Genomic DNA, 16,158 nt, shown 5'->3' on the forward strand with positions numbered 1-16,158 from the left:
GAGGCGAATTCAGATCCCTAAAATTATGATTACTATGAGAAATAGGGAATTACTGTTCTCTTTCTCTCTTTCTCACTACAATAAAAGAATTAGAAGGCATAGAATAAAATAATTAGGATGTAGATTAAACCAAAACTAAATATGTCTCTGCACATGTTAGGTTGTAAGATTCCTCTGCACAGAACTTGTGCAAATCTAAAAGTTTATATGGATCCCAAAAGCAAGGAGGCATTCATGGAAGAAGAAATCTATTGAACACCGTTAAAACAAAAACCACATCTAGGTCAGGAGCTCTCTGAGCTGCAATTTGCAACAGGCTAGGCGAGTACTCTGGGACAAGAACCAGTAGATGTTTGTTGTGCTCTTACACTCTTCTTCAGCTACCTGCACTGAGCCAGTGGTTTGTATGGATCTTCACCATCCTTAGCAAAACTAAATGCTCACTGGGAAAAGAAAAGAGCTGTAGAAAAAAAAAAATTGTGGAGCACAAAAATCAAACCTATTAGACCTTGTTGCAGACAGTTGATGGGGACAATGTACTTGTGGCTGGAGCTGTTTTGTTTGGAAAATTATGCTTATACAAAAATTGAATTGATTCTTGGATCCATTCAACAACTCCGGTTTTCTGGAGAGTGTCATTTCTCTCTCAGCTTGCAAAATTGAATTATATAATCAAATAAATTATATCTAACTGTGAAATACATAGGTTGTTGCCAGAAATCCTTTGAGAAAATGATTGGAAAGGGTGGGGGAGGAACAGGAATGCATTTACCTTGAGTGTAAATATAAGCTTAAGAGAAAGACATGCAGAGACTATGAAATGATTAAAATCTCTGCATTGATACTAATGAAATATCATCCATGCTCAGTTACTGCAGGTGAACATGACCTTGGTCTGAACATTAAAGCTTGCACAGTTTAGAGGAAAAAAAAGCTGTATACAAACCAAAGTTGTACTCCTCAACTTGTCAATCCTGTTACTCTTTCCCAGTGAATCATGGGACAATACTGAATGCTGATGTCCTCCTGAACTCCAGAATACACTCTGCGATTCTCTGGGCTTTTGAAAAAGTAGCAGAGAAACATCTCTGTGTAAGCTGAACAGAAGCAATTTCTGGTGAAAATGCCTCTCTCTAGAAAGAGCTGCTTAGTGGGACTGAGGGGTTTTGATGTGCACTGAGATGAGATGGTTGGGATCAGGCATAAGGAATGCTTTCTTACTTTGCCTGTGTGTGCTTGCTGATCAAGGGGCTGGGTCTTAAAAAAACCTCTCAGTGAAGAACAGCCCCAGCACAGACCCACGTACAGCCCATCATGTGTGTGGATGTGGGGTCCAGGACCAGTTTTGCTTAGTTTATGTTGTGCTTCACTATGTCTTCACCAGTGTATGGATTTTATGTGCTTTGTGGAAATCAGCTGAGATGTTCTGCTTGTGGCTGCATTTGATTTTTATGAATGGTGTATCAATTTAGCATATGCTGACAGCTGACAACCCAGAGGCACTCCTCGGTATTTGTCTATCCTGAGTACTATGCTTATGATTTTTTAATGCTATGGCCACTACTTTAAGGTTGATAGCACCTCTGGATGTGAGATGCTCTCATGCATCCCATGCAGTTGTACTTCTCTCAGAATTGAAGCCACTATTGCATTCAACCCTACACTGAACAAGCCTGGCCATAAGAAGAATCTTTGTTCAATTCCTGAAACAGTCCTAAATGATTTTGTTGCTTTCTTTCTCAAACCCACATGTTGCCACAAAACTTATGCAAACATTAAAAAAAGGAGAAAGAATTAAATATCAAGTGCCTTAAACTTACAGAAGCCAGTCGACTGCAATGATCAGAGTAACATCTTCAGCGGGCAGGCCGACAGCACTCAGCACAATCACCATGGTGACAAGTCCGGCTTGGGGGACACCTGCAGCCCCAATGCTGGCTGCTGTAGCTGTGACACTACATTCCAAATAAAGCCCAGAAAAGGCATTCAGAATACATGCTGCTCACAGAAACTCTATTTTCTAGCACAAATAAGCTTATTTCAGGCTTTGTAAGAAAGAAGCCTGAATGTTCCAGTTTTCCTCCCCAATAGTATCTACTGAAAGTCTGGTGACAAGTTTATGGGACAAGTCATGTATAGATAGTGTTATGGTTACACTGCAGAGTAACAGGCAACGCATGACTAAGAAGCAAACTGGGCAGATCATAGGTAGAGGCTGAGTTGGGTTTGCAAGTATCTGCAGTGGAAGAGTAATGGCAATTATCAGAACAATGCTGTACATGAGCTGCTTGCCCTGGCTTATCCTACCTCCTTATCAGATTGTACATGCAAGGCCTTGGACCAAGAATGAGAATGTTTCTGTTACTTCTTGTGCTGTGAATGATACTTTCAACTTTCCCATGGGGTATCCAAAGTTAATGTAAAAAAACCACCTCCAACAAAATGTGTGCGATTAATTTAGTCTTACCTAATGGTAACAATTTGGCCAATATCCAGTTCTAAGTCATTCAGTTGTGCAATAAATACAGCTGCTACTGCTTCATAAAGAGCTGTGCCATCCATGTTGATGGTAGCTCCAACTGGAAGAACGAATCTGGTAATTCTTTTGTCGATTAAATTCTTTTCTTCTGCACAGCGGAACGTGACAGGCAAAGTCGCTGAACTGGCACAAAGATAAACACATAAGGATAAGCGTAGGCAACAGCATAATATTTACCTTATCTTTCCTTTTCCTCAGAGCCTGATTTGCTCTAAGACTCTTAACAGAGATCTAAGGCAGACAAGAAGGCTGCACTGTGAAAAAGCAAGGTAACTTTTGTGATTTCTTCTAATTGTGAGAAATAAAGTCTTAGTCATCCTCAAAATTACATGGTAAAAACATCATAATGTATTTAGTCAGAGAAACTGTGCAACAGTGTAAGCTGTAGCAAGTCTGTGATTGGCAAAGAGCTGTCTCCTACTGGGAAGGGCAGACTCTGGTGTAAGGCCAGCGCAATCTATGGTGCCCCTTTGGGTACTACAGAAATAATGATGAAAGTAATATTTCAACATCTAGGGGACTGAGAATTGTCCAGGTGAAATCAAGGTATGTAACAAAGTAGCAATAAAATCAGAGCACAAACAATGCAATTACTCTAAGAACATTTCTTTTGTTTACCTGGAAGAAATCATGAGGGCTGTCAGAAGTGCCTGAGCCATCCCCATGGCAAACCGAAAAGGATTTTTCCTTACTATTATTAAGTAGATCAGTGGCAAAATTATAGTGGAATGAATTGTAAGTCTGCAAAATAAAATGGACTAGTTAAGCAAATGGATCCATCTAATTGCCTTGTTTTAATAAGATGGTGATAACAAGTATTTAGTTCTGTCCTCAGGTATACCTGCCAAACACTAACAGTGACTTTAGCAACAGCTGTGTCCAAAATTTAGAGAGTATACCATGTTTTAAAAAAAGCAGACTAATGCTGTTCTACACTTTCTTTTGGAAGGGAGAGAGAGATTATTAATTGTCTCTTTTTCTGAAGTCGAACAACAATTAGCTAATATATTGGCAATAATTTTAAACTGATGAAGACGAGAAAACTAAAGTATTAAATAATATTTATAAACTGATATGGAGAGGATGACTTGAAATAATGCTAAAACACTCCACTCTCCTGCAAAATCCTTAGAATGCAGACTAGAGACAAACCAGTGATTCTTCTAAGTTTATCTGCCTTTATTATAGAACACTTTTTGGAATTAAAGGTAAGTATCATTCCCAGACAGAGACAGATGAAGCCCACATCTTTCTGCAGAAACTTCAAACATGATCCTATAAAAAATATCCTCACTTACTTTGTTGAAAACTGCGTAAGGTCTACAATTAAAATGTAGTGAGGCATTTCAGAATGTACAAACAAGATATACGTAGTCTCACCAACTTTAATGTTTTAAGATGCTGAAATAATGTCTTTGGAAACTATTGCTTTTTAAAATTAAGTGTGTTTACATGCAAAGAATCAAACTGTCTTCTTCAGCTGTTCAGGTGTATTTGCCTGGATATTTGGGTGGGTCTCAGGGACAAATTAATCCTTCAACTTGTGCATTAATTTTGTGCATTAATCCAGAAGGCATACGAATGCAGGGCTTTGTGGGCATTAAGGTTAGAGGAAAAGAGTCTTCTGTGAGTATATCTGAAATGAAATAGATGTGAAGGGTCTGTGAGATATTTCCTATGTTCCAAGGTCACAAGCAATTATAGCAACATCAGTTTCTTGTGAAAAGAAGTCATAGCCTGGAAACATAAAGCCTAGAGCTGTTGTCATATATGACCTTGGGGTTTTTAGTCTGTCCTCACAAGATGTTCTTGTGAATGTTACTGTGTTGTAATAGTGCTTTATGATTTCAGAGCAGCTGATAAAGATAGTGATAAATCATGGTAGCATTTCTTCTGCCAAAAACAGGTAACTAAGACAGCAGTAGCCACAGTACGGAAATCCACAACAGCACCAAAATTCACCCACAAAACCTAACTACTTGTTTCCCTAGAAAAACTGTATTTTTAAAAGCGATAAGCATTAAAGTTTTCATTCTGTTTGTGAACAAATGATTTATTTAGTGGAATGTACATGCAACATATATTGATAAAATTTTGCAAAGAACTCTAGAAAGAAACATAACAATTTACACAATGGTGCCTGAGAACAAAATTAATTCTGAAGAACATACAGAAAAAAAAAGTAGTGGCATGAATGTCATTGGGTGTCTTCACAAAACATTGATGAGAATAAACATTTAAAGTATGCCTACGTCTAGAAGCATATTGGCTTCCAAATAGCTATTTTGAAACATTTAGATCTGCACTTTTTTTAGAGGCAGCATGAACATGGCATCTAAAATAAAGTATTTGTGCATATCTGCTTTGCTACTACCGATTTCCATGAAACGGATCTGAAGTAATATTTATTTTCATGCATAAAATCCGACACAGCAAGCAGCAGAAATTTTTTATATCAAAAATCATAATCAGCAACTGAAAAGAGAAATTCTAATAGCATTCAATTTTAAGATAGGAATAATCTTGTCCCTCAGAATCTGGCATTCCTTATAGTGTCCAGAGATGCAGCTGCCTTGCTACTTTCAGAAGAGACAAAGGCACAGGCAAGTGAGTCTGCTTGCTGTAGGTTCCTTTTCATTTTTTCCACCTCAGTATAAGAGTCCTCTGGCACTTGTATTATGCCTCCTACTTGATTTTCCTCCCCTGTGACTGCTAACATGCCCTCATCCTGACACTGCAACCATTAAAAGTGAGAGGCTGCAGATATTGTGGCCAATTGAAGCAGAGGCACTGGGGGAAGTCCGTTCCCTCATGGTGACCTGAATGAGACAAAGACTGAGATGTGTTGCAGACGATGGTGGGTGAGAACTGGTAGGACTGAAAATGTGAAAGGTCATGCTTCCCATAAAGCTGGGAAGAAGGTGAGATAGAAGATGAGCTGAAGAGGGAAGATAAAGGAAAGGAGGAGAAGGATAAAACACACCAGTCCTCATGCTCTTGCACATTTTTTTTTGATAGAGAATACAAGAAATAAGTTTAAGATAACATGTAATTCTCAGGATCAAGCTTAAAGGGAGTATTATAGACAGCTACAGAAGATGCTGATGAACAGAACACACGGCAAACAGACAAGGTCAAGGAAATAAGGATGAAAACCAGAAAGATGGTGGGAACAGCACTGTTTAAGAAACCAAAACAAAGAATGAGCACAACTTCTCCTGGTTGCTGACAGGTGGGAAAAAGGGTATTCTTGCAAGCTGGAAAATGTATAACAAGCAGCACCTTTTCCCTGCAGCCTATAGCCTTGTGTGTATGTTGTTGTCTTTACTTCTGTGATCTGATTACAACATGCTCTCCCTGATGGTCAGTTTTGAGAGAATGTTTTGCTGTTAGCCCTTCTCCACAACATGCTGAGCATCACCCACTGTAGGCCACCCTATAAGAGACAGAAATGATGCAGATGTCTACCCTAGCACCCATCAGGGAAAAAAGTGGCATGTGCAAGAGAGTTCAGTGAAACAGAGACTTTTTCTCTCCAAGGTTGTAAAGTTGGACTCCCTTACTGTATACAATCTTTTTGATGGCATATGGGAACTTACTTAGATTTTTGTGCCTGTCAAGCCTATGGTTACCAGCTAAATGGGAGATTATATGTGGTGGTAGTCTAATGTCCAATTGAAGTACTCTGGAAAAGGCAGTGTGCCTTCACAAACATCTGAAGGAAGACACACCTTGTCACAGTAGAATTAGTAACCATTAATAGATAGTCATAAAACTTGCTATCTGATCTAAAACTGAAGTCAAATGACAGTAATAATCCATCCAACATACTACTCCTCTGAGTCAGTTGGAGTTAATAACATAGAAAACCTGTAGAAGTGATACAGTATCATCCTATAAATGAATTCTACCTAGTGGTCATGGTCTCATTTACAACTTATATAGAAAATATTAGTCTCTTGATTTACAGTCTCTTGGTAAACATAAAATTTTGCAACCTTTAAAAATTTGATTTATTTTGCAAGAAACTCACAAAAAAATGCATTATGCATTAGTCAAACATAACATGCACGCATCTCTAAGATTTTGAAAAAGTCATGATTCAGTGCTCTTTCTGGAGCTCTAATTTTTACTTAGAAAGTCATTATATCTCAAATGATTTTTGAAAAGCTAGTCCAAACATACTGGCTTATGCAAGAAACAGAAGAACTTTGAAATAAATATGATTTTCTAGCAAAGATTAATGCAAAAAACCCCAGATCCTTCTTGACTGTTTATAGGGAAGTTTGCATTTAAGACTATTATATCATCCTTTTCTCTGCTTGGTTGTCAGGAAGCATGTGAATAATGTTTAAAGAATAGCATGCATATACATAAAGTGGGGGGAAATAATCTCTTGAACAACTTTGGATCTAGCCTCTAGACAAAACATGAATAAATCCTTAGTATACTGAAGGAATTACAGGTGTGGATGCTAAGGCAATGAACCAAGACAGCCTAGAAGTTATGCTTCACTGAATTGGAAATAGAAATTTAAATGCATTTAACTTATTGGGACTATAATATCCATTTATCTATCAAAAGGGTTCTTTGTAGGATAGTCTTCAGAGATATATAATGATCTAGTATTATAACCTGTATCACTTGGAACAGTTAAACTGCCCTTTCTAAGGCTTCATATCTGCAAAGCTCCACATTTTGCAGGTGTTAACTTCCACCCTAGACTGTTCTACACAGCCAAAGGTCTAAAAAAAGAACAGAAGAAATGTTTTGATACTTGGCTAAGTTATTGAGATAACAACTGCTGCTTTTGCAGCACGAGGAGTAACTAACAAAGTGCAATCCTCAGGGCTTCTCTTGATGGCAGTTATTTGCTCTGAACTGAGGTGGGAAGGAGTTGGTTTCCTCTGGCATCATTTATTGTGCACTGCACTTACGATGCATTTGTATGGGCCAGTGGAGCTGGGCCTATGCTGGGACACCTTGGGCCCACACGTCCCATCGAAGTTCCCATCTTAATCCAGATATTCATGTATTTTCAATAGGTTGGAAACCCCCAATAAGCCATAATTCACAATCTCACCCTTTTCCAACTACTTCTAGTATCTAACAGAAGCATTACTACTCTCAAAAAATACAATATTACCTGTTTCAGCACCGAGCTGAGAAGATGAAACAATGAACACAAGTACAGCCTTTGGGGTTGTTTTGTTTTAGAAGGCAAGGAAATGACCTTTTAAAACGAAATACGCATTCAGTGAAACATGCATTCATTAAGACATACATTAAAAACACCCTCACCCAGACTCGCATAATTTTCACTGACAAGAATTTTTGTCTCTGTCCTAGAAGAGGCTGGGTATTGTGGATAATTGAGTTGTAATCAACTGAGCTCTAAAACCTGCACATATTTAAATTTATCTTAAAGAAATTACATACCCACTTAGTACTGTAGCCATATAAAGACCCAGTTTACGAAACATTTCCCAGTCCTCAACTTCTATTATCTTCCCAGCAATTAAAAACACGATACCAATTGGCATATACCTAGAAAGCAAAAATAAAACCATTAAACATGCATTTTGAGAAATACAGCGTGCTCACCACAGAATAGTTTCTCACACAGTATAAGTTTTACATCAGATGGAAGATTTTTTTTATATACTATTATCTATTACAAAACTTATCAAAAACTTAACAAAACAAAATCTATTACAAAACTTTTTTTTTTTTTTAATACTCTATTATACACATTACTTCACTCACTTGCAGCAAGCCTACAACAGAGGTAATGGATAAAGATTAGAAATCGGAGTAAACGTAATCCTATGCATAGTCTATCAAGTACTGCATGACCCAGTGTCACAGAATACCCAGAAGCTGGGAAGAAGTGTGGGCTTTGTCCTACTGCAGCAAATGCTTATGCATAGCCATAAGCTTAGTTGGAGGTGGAAGTTTGCTGGGCTGAGACCAATATCTCTGCATTCTGCAACCACACACAGATAGGAAATATCTTGTGTGCTTACAGCAGCTGCCTTCCAGCACTGAGGGTTATATGTGTGTTACCCGCACAGAATAAGAGTGATTTTAGTATGTTGGGATAGTGTAGTCATTAGTGTGTTGCCTGATGGAGAAGTCCCCATCCCCCAGTAAACTTACACAAGGCCATGCCTTACAGACTGAATAGCTGTATGGGCTACTGCCTACAGAAAATTCAAGGCAAAAATCAGGATTTATGCTAGCACCAGCTCGACTGCATTCCTTTTGGTACCAGCAAGCGTGTTGCCACAGAAACAAGTTGCCACTTAAGAGCTTTGAGTAGTATGAATTAATCTATAAATGTGTGTATCTATAAAATGTATCCATTTTAAAGTATAAATTTATAAAACGTGTGTGTGCACTACCTCACAAAGAAAATAGTACCTTGTCCCTGTGCAAAGCAGGGTCTCCCAGTTCCTTCTGAGCTCTGAACTTGGTGAAAGCAGAACTAATTCCTCATACTGTCAGCATCAAACTTTACCTTATTCAGGACAACAATTCTCACATCTGTAGAAACACAGAAAGCCTACAACACCAGCTTCAGGCACATGCAAGACAATGGAGAGTCAGCTTATGGGTAGGATCCTGTATTTGTGGCATGTGCTGACTCTTGGGTCTCATTAGTGGCAATTTGATGCAGAGCCTGCCTATTTCATAGGGCTGTAACTCAGCTGGGGAACTGAACCAGCTACCGAGCACAGGACAGGTTATAGAAACTAGTTTATCAAGAAGTGTGCAACTAAACCCTTGACAGGTTTACTGTTTTATACATCCTCATTGTGCTGTGATGGAAGAAAAATCTGTGGAAGGGCCATATCTGATAACCTACTGTTTGTGTAAATGTACATATGAGCAGAATTTTCTAGTAAATGACACAAGACACTTCACATGTAAGATCAAACTCTGGAAAGGAGTGTGTGTTTATAGTCCTAATCCTTTAATTGTGATCTGCAAGGACAAAAGCTCTGTGAATAGCTATGAAGTTCAGCCAAACCCTGTCAGGTGAGTTGCTACATTTTTAAATTGTTTTTCCTGTCTAAGAATATTATGAAAGAATATTGTGAGAATATTGTCTCACAAAACTCATTAACAGAGGTAAATGATGTTAAGTTGTATTTTGCATACCATTTTGAGTTTTGCTCTGTGCTATGGCTTGTATATTAATTTGTATTTCTAAAAGAACTTAGCTCCAAGGACAGCTATCCTGTGAACATAATGGCTATCATGGAATAGTATTCAAGACTGAGAAGGGCATACGGGTGGTAATGCTTTTACAGTCCTCAAGTGTCTACTGCAATTGTACTGGTTTGATATAAACCTCTAGCAAGAATGTCTGAAAAACTCAGGTTTCTTATGTACCAATAGGACTGTTTCTTTATTATATAGTAAGTGGAAGCCCTGTCTCGTTTCCTCAAAAGGATCAGATTCTGTAGAAAGGAATCTTTTTACCAATGTTTCAAGTTGTTTGCTGTAAAGCACTATACAAAATCAAACATGCAATATGAGTCTGCTCCTACCTCTTCAATGACAAAACCCACTTCAAGAAATTGTTAGAAAATGCCAGTATGTCCTTGGACTTACCACATAATTATCTGAACAATTCTCATTGTAGCTTCATTCAGTGCATTGAAAAAATCCACCAGCACTTGTCCTTTCTCTCCCATTTTCCCAATAACTATTCCAAACACAAGACAAAAGACGATCAACCCCAGCACATTGATGCCATCAGAATACATGCCCACGATTCTGTATTCTTGGGTTTTGTTCTATAGAATAGATTAAAGAGGGGGAAAAGTTACTATCTGAAACCTCTGACTTGAAAGAGTTCTAAAATGAAAACATTTAGATTTTTCTTTGAAAAGACACAGAGCTCTTCCCCAGTCACTCTACTCCCTTTCTGGCAGTGCCAACTGGGCAAGTTCAGGAATGAAGGTAGAATCAAATTGTCTTTGAAAGATTTGTATTTTAAAGCTATGCAAGGATCTGACCAAACCCTAGCAAGTGATAAAGCACCCCTTAAATTATGTTGCCCTTTCTACACAATTCTCACACAAAGTATGGTAAAATCTAGGTACCCACAGTTATGCCTTCAATATACTCAAGTTTTACTCCCTACTGTGGAGAATAAAACACAGCTGATGTAGAATCCTTGTGGTTATTTCTGAGCAACTTGAGGGTCTGTGTCTGGATTTAAGACAAATAGTCTATTGCATAAGAACTGAGACAATGGTGTCCAATTTTGCCCCAAGTTTAAAACCTATTGTTCAGCTGAAATCAGTGAAATTGCATCATTTATAGCAGAATTGCATACATATAGCATAAAAATCCTACTAAATAGGTAGGTATTCACACATTCCTCTGTGTTTGTGCAGTATGAACATATGAAGCAAAGGGTGCAATTCTTCACTACATCCTGCTTCAGGACTCAATTAATGTCTTTTCATACAGATTGTGTTCCCATACTCTCATTACTATGAGATTAAATTGGAAAGAGTATAATAAAATGCATATTGATTTGGTACTGTTCATAGTTCTGTGTTCATATTTTATTGAATTCCTTTCTCTGTCTACTCCAGTGTAAGTCTAGGCTTTATAAACCATCAGTACCCATAAGCCTTCCACACCTCTAATCAGAGGCTTGTTAAACCTCTTCTTCACTTTCATCTCTTTACATTTTCTTTGGTACAGTAACAAACTATTAATTAACAAATGCCTTCCATTGTTTTGCTTTCCATTAAAAAATGTTATTATGGTTTTCCATTCCTTTCTTTCTGTCGGACTCACAGTTATTTCATTGCTGCTCGAACATCTCATGCTGGTATACATTTAGCCTTTCCACAGTGAATGTTATCTTTAATTTCTCAGCACACTGAAAATTCATTACCATGTACATTTAATGTGTATATGAATGGATTATTTTCTTACCTCACCTATTATCTTTGGACTGCTTAATTACATGTAGAATCCTCTAGTGTTCTTAAACCTAGTTGAAGATCCTCATAATCACCTCTAGCATTTACTTATTAAGTTTTGTGCCCTTGTTAAAAATCTATTTATGTACCATTTCCTTCCTTTTCTCAATTGCTAACTACATCAACTAAGCCAAATTTATTCTATGTTCTTTCTTCCCTCTTTATACATTATGTAGGAATACAACAATAAAGTTCACACCTCTGAAGCCTCTGCTGTTGTAGCAGTTGTAACAGGTTCTTCTGTAAATGTGGAGCTATTTTTATCCATGCCAGTTGTAGCTTCAACTTTTTCACGTTTGGTTTTATACTAGAAACATATAAAAAAAAATAGAAGTACTTAGAAACATGAGAAAACTGAAGAATGGACAAAGGCCTAGCCTTTGCTCAGTGAAAGGGAAAAATGAACCAATCTGACTTGAAGATAGCAAACACAGAGAAACACATTATTTCCCAATTCATGTGAGCCATCATGGTTCTGTACTTCAGATGCTGTAGATCAAGCAGATGAGTCACAGAAAAATATGCTACGAGTTCTGCTCCCCAGGTTCACGAGCGCCCTGTGGATCTGGCACAGTCTTGTGGGGATAAGACAGAGCTCCTGACAATGGCAAGAGGACTTTTTGCTGGGACAAATAGTCTGGAGAGAATTGCTGACAGTCACCCCTGGAGAGGTCTGTAGAGCTGATACAATCAGCCCCTGGTAATGTGGTTAGCATAACTAACACCATTATATAAGGCAAACAGCCATTCTCTGTGGCCAAGCTGGTCACTTATTAGTCTCCTTTCCCCTTATTATCAAACCCTGAAGACCCTGTGCACCCAGTAAACAAACCAGATTTCTTCTTCCCCTTCTTGCTGGCCCCAAGGTTCCTGGGTGCCTGACTGACTACTGACCTCCTTACCAGCCCTGAAGGCCCCAGGCACCTGGCCAGCCCGGTGCTGTTGATGATCCTGCCACAGAACAGGGAATTTTAACAGCACCCAGAGCACTGTCCATAAAATGAAACAGTTGCAAGTCCTAAGGAAGAACTTGGACCAGAGCTGTTGCTGCACAGTGAGACCCAGGACCCACCAGTGGCTAGGGATGTCTCCACTGTCACTTGCTTGCTCAGAGGACTGAGGGAGTGACTCGGTTTGTTGTATTTTGGGGTGGTTTTTTTATGTTTTTCAAGTCTAGATTATGATTGTTATGTTGATACAGCAAACCAAGTATTAAGATTTGACTCAATCTGCAGAGTCCAGGTGATGAGAAATCATAAGCTAAGTGGTGCTATTATAAAATTGTACTACACGGATTCTGCTTATAGAAATTCTGTGCTATTCTGATTACAAAACTGTGCTATACTAATAATAATATCCTCTTAAGAAAATAAAGCTTTAATTGTAACTATGATTTATCGCTATCATCATTCTGCCATGGATCCCTAAAAGAACCTGTCCCCTTAGTGTCACATGACAGTAATTATCATATGAGAAAAACTACATTAAGTTTTATAAACTGGAAATACATTCAGTGCTGTGCACAGCAGCACAGTTAACACCATCTTGGGTTCTGCCCTTGGGCCACAACAACCCCCAGCAGCGCTACAGGCTTGGGGAGGAGTGGCTGGAGAGCTGCCAGTCAGAGAGGGACCTGGGGGGGTTGATTGACAGCCGGCTGAACAGGGGCCAGCAGTGTGCCCAGGGGGCCAAGAAGGCCAATGGCATCCTGGCTTGTGTCAGCAATAGCGTGGCCAGCAGGGACAGGGAAGGGATCTTATCCCTGTACTGGCACTGGGGAGGCCGCACCTCGATTCCTGTGTTCAGTTTTGGGCCCCTCACTACAAAAAGGACATTGAATGACTCGAGCGTGTCCAGAGAAGGGCAACGGAGCTGGTGCAGGGTCTGGAGCACAGGTCGTACGGGGAGCGGCTGAGGGAACTGGGGGTGTTTAGTCTGGAGAAGAGGAGGCTGAGGGGAGACCTCATCGCCCTCTACAGCTACCTGAAGGGAGGGTGCAGAGAGCTGGGGATGAGTCTCTTTAACCAAGTAATAAGCAATTAGGACAAGAGGGAATGGCCTCAAGTTGCACCAGGGAAGGTTTAGATGGATATTAGGAAGCATTTCTTCCCAGAAGGGGTTGTTGGGCATTGGAATGGGCTGCCCAGGGAGGTGGTGGAGTCCCCATCCCTGGAGGTGTTTCAGAGTCGGGCTGACATAGCGCTGAGGGATCTGGTGTAGTTGGGAACTGTCAGTGTTAGGTTAATGGTTGGACTGGATGACCTTCAAGGTCTTTTCCAACCTAGATGATTCTGTGATCTTCTGGGAAAGGTTAACTATTAACATACAAATCTCAGACAAACTGGTAGGCAGCTGCTGGGGAAGACAATAAAGGGAAGCAGATAGCATCACAAAAACCAGTTGATTTATAGATACTGATAACTGAATTTGAAGTAAATATGCAGCAGTTTCCTCTTTTATCTTGCAAATCTCACTTTTTCTAAAAGATGTCTCAAATAGACTCTACCAATAAGCTGTCTTTTCCTTTAGATCATCAGGTCTGGCAATGGACATTAGATGTGAGACACACTGGCGTGAGGGCTGAGTTATGCAGATTTCATCAGACACTGAGGGTTTTTAAAAACAAGGAAATAGATGCTCATGACATGGTTCTTCTAACTCTGCCTGTACCAAAAGGAAAAGTCTTGTCTTCTGCGCTCCTTGGTTTCTGCACCCAGCTCCTAAAAGTGTCTTTTTGCAAGAAACGATCAAGGAGTTAATAGTTGATAACAGTGTATATCAAAATAGAAATTAAACCAAGATGTTCTAAAGTCTTTTTATGGGAGATTAAGGTAATTCTGGACTTCTCAGAAATAATTGTTACCTGCTGTAGTTTTTGGGGACATAAAAGAAGAATAATTTGTAGTTAACAATGAAAACTACAGTAGCAAGCAGGAATGTTCAAACTCACCTGTTGAAAACAGGCTTGGACAAGGTTTTCTGGGAACATATTCCTGTTAAAAAATAGAGGCATTTCAATATTATAGCATACTAAGAACAAGATCTTTATATAAACAAAATGATAAAATCTGCTGCTTGAAAAACAGGTCAGGTTGTGTTCCTTTATTCTGAAAGCAGTGTATGTAGCACCATCCGATATAAAGTCAAAGAAATTAAGGGTTCAGAACTCCCAAAGACTAGATGACTGTTTTCCTACGGTTGAATTTTTGGGCTTATTTTTCAGTATTTGACATTTCTTTTGGTAAGCTGCTAAACTCTGTGCATTTTTTCCCTGCTGCATCATCTCCCATCATTTGCATGAGAAATACAGGACATACCATTTTTATAGGATTTGTCAAATACAGGCAGAAAAAAACTAACAACCCTTATAAATTCTGTGCTGGAAGAATCAGATTTTTAACCCAAAATTTCTTCAAAGGCAAGAGTAGTTTGTACAAGCCTGGGATTTTCGTTAATCTTTACAAGACTCTGTGGGTTTGGATCTTAAATCTGATGAATATAAGTAAGTAGGAAAAGTAACTATAATTCTCTTAAAAGATAATTTCTGATCTCAAACTCCTAATTTACAGTCTTAAATTAGTTTACAAGAAGTTGAGCTATAAACTGTAGCAAATACCTAAACGACTCCGAATTACAATTCATGCAACTTCTTACTACAGGAAGACTTCTTTGTGTATGGAACTATACCAGCCTTGTGAATATTTGTGGAAATGTTTACGTGGAAGTTACTGGTAACAGACTATTAGGTTTTATAATGCAGCTGATTGCACAGTTACCCTCACCGATTCCTGGGCAAGTGATCATGAGGAATGAAATGAGCCATCCAAGGAGCTGCCATCCTGGCCATGCACAGGTAGGAGGGGATAGAGGCTGGGAAGAGCTGTGCATTGTTGAACATGGGGCTTTGGGGTTGAGAACTGTTAACTATCTCACATAAAAACCTCAGAGAAATTGAGTTATGCTCAAAGAGGTTTACTTCAATCTGTGCTAGAGCAGAGATGTCCCAGATGACAGTAGACATTTGCTATTAAATAGGACAGTGACATTTTCAAGGCATATATATACATATATGTGTATATTTCACGAATGTCAAAGAACTGTGTGTTTGGAGTTGCATCTGCAAATGTCAGTCACATTTCCTGAAATAAAAAATGCTGAGCAAGCCAGTTTTAGATACATGACATTTGATTCTACAAGTAAAAATTCTACAAAAAGAAAATAGTGAGCACAAATAGTGATACAGAGCAGAGACTAATTGCAGCTGTAGAAAAAAAAAATCCACAGAGCATTTTTGAGGGAACTATTACTTAGCCACTATTGAAAATACAGCCCCTATATGTGAATATTTTTTTAATTCCTTAAATGCGCTAGCTCTGAAAACCTGCTCAAGTCTTCTGCAGATGGGCTTCCTTTTCTAAACACTTTAAGCATTGAACATTTCCAGGATGCTGATGGGGAAAGGCTTATGGTAAGGTTGCCTTAGATACTGGTGATACAGCAAACTTGTTGACTGTGCAACTCTGAGAAACCACTGCATACTGAATCTGTTGCTCTGCATCCTGCCTTGAGGAGGGGAAATAGAATACTGCAATTTTAGGTGGTTCTGAG

The 16,158-nt window shown here is 38.9% G+C and overlaps 1 protein-coding gene across 2 annotated transcripts in view; it reads right to left on the reverse strand.

Annotated features, from left to right (window-relative positions):
• SLC1A1 (solute carrier family 1 member 1) overlaps window positions 1-16,158 on the reverse strand; it is a 56,879-nt gene that overhangs the window by 3,674 nt on the left and 37,047 nt on the right. For both annotated transcript variants that reach the window (XM_074931306.1, XM_074931305.1), the window contains 7 exons: window positions 14,501-14,543; window positions 11,750-11,857; window positions 10,160-10,344; window positions 7,979-8,086; window positions 3,158-3,280; window positions 2,468-2,662; window positions 1,821-1,955 (listed from right to left, as the gene is read on the reverse strand). In XM_074931306.1, coding sequence (XP_074787407.1) covers window positions 1,821-1,955; window positions 2,468-2,662; window positions 3,158-3,280; window positions 7,979-8,086; window positions 10,160-10,344; window positions 11,750-11,857; window positions 14,501-14,543 — 897 coding nt within the window. The remainder of the gene's footprint in view (window positions 1-1,820; window positions 1,956-2,467; window positions 2,663-3,157; window positions 3,281-7,978; window positions 8,087-10,159; window positions 10,345-11,749; window positions 11,858-14,500; window positions 14,544-16,158) is intronic.

Source organism: Athene noctua, chromosome Z, assembly GCF_965140245.1.
Source record: "Athene noctua chromosome Z, bAthNoc1.hap1.1, whole genome shotgun sequence".
Classification (NCBI taxonomy): Eukaryota; Metazoa; Chordata; class Aves; order Strigiformes; family Strigidae; genus Athene; species Athene noctua.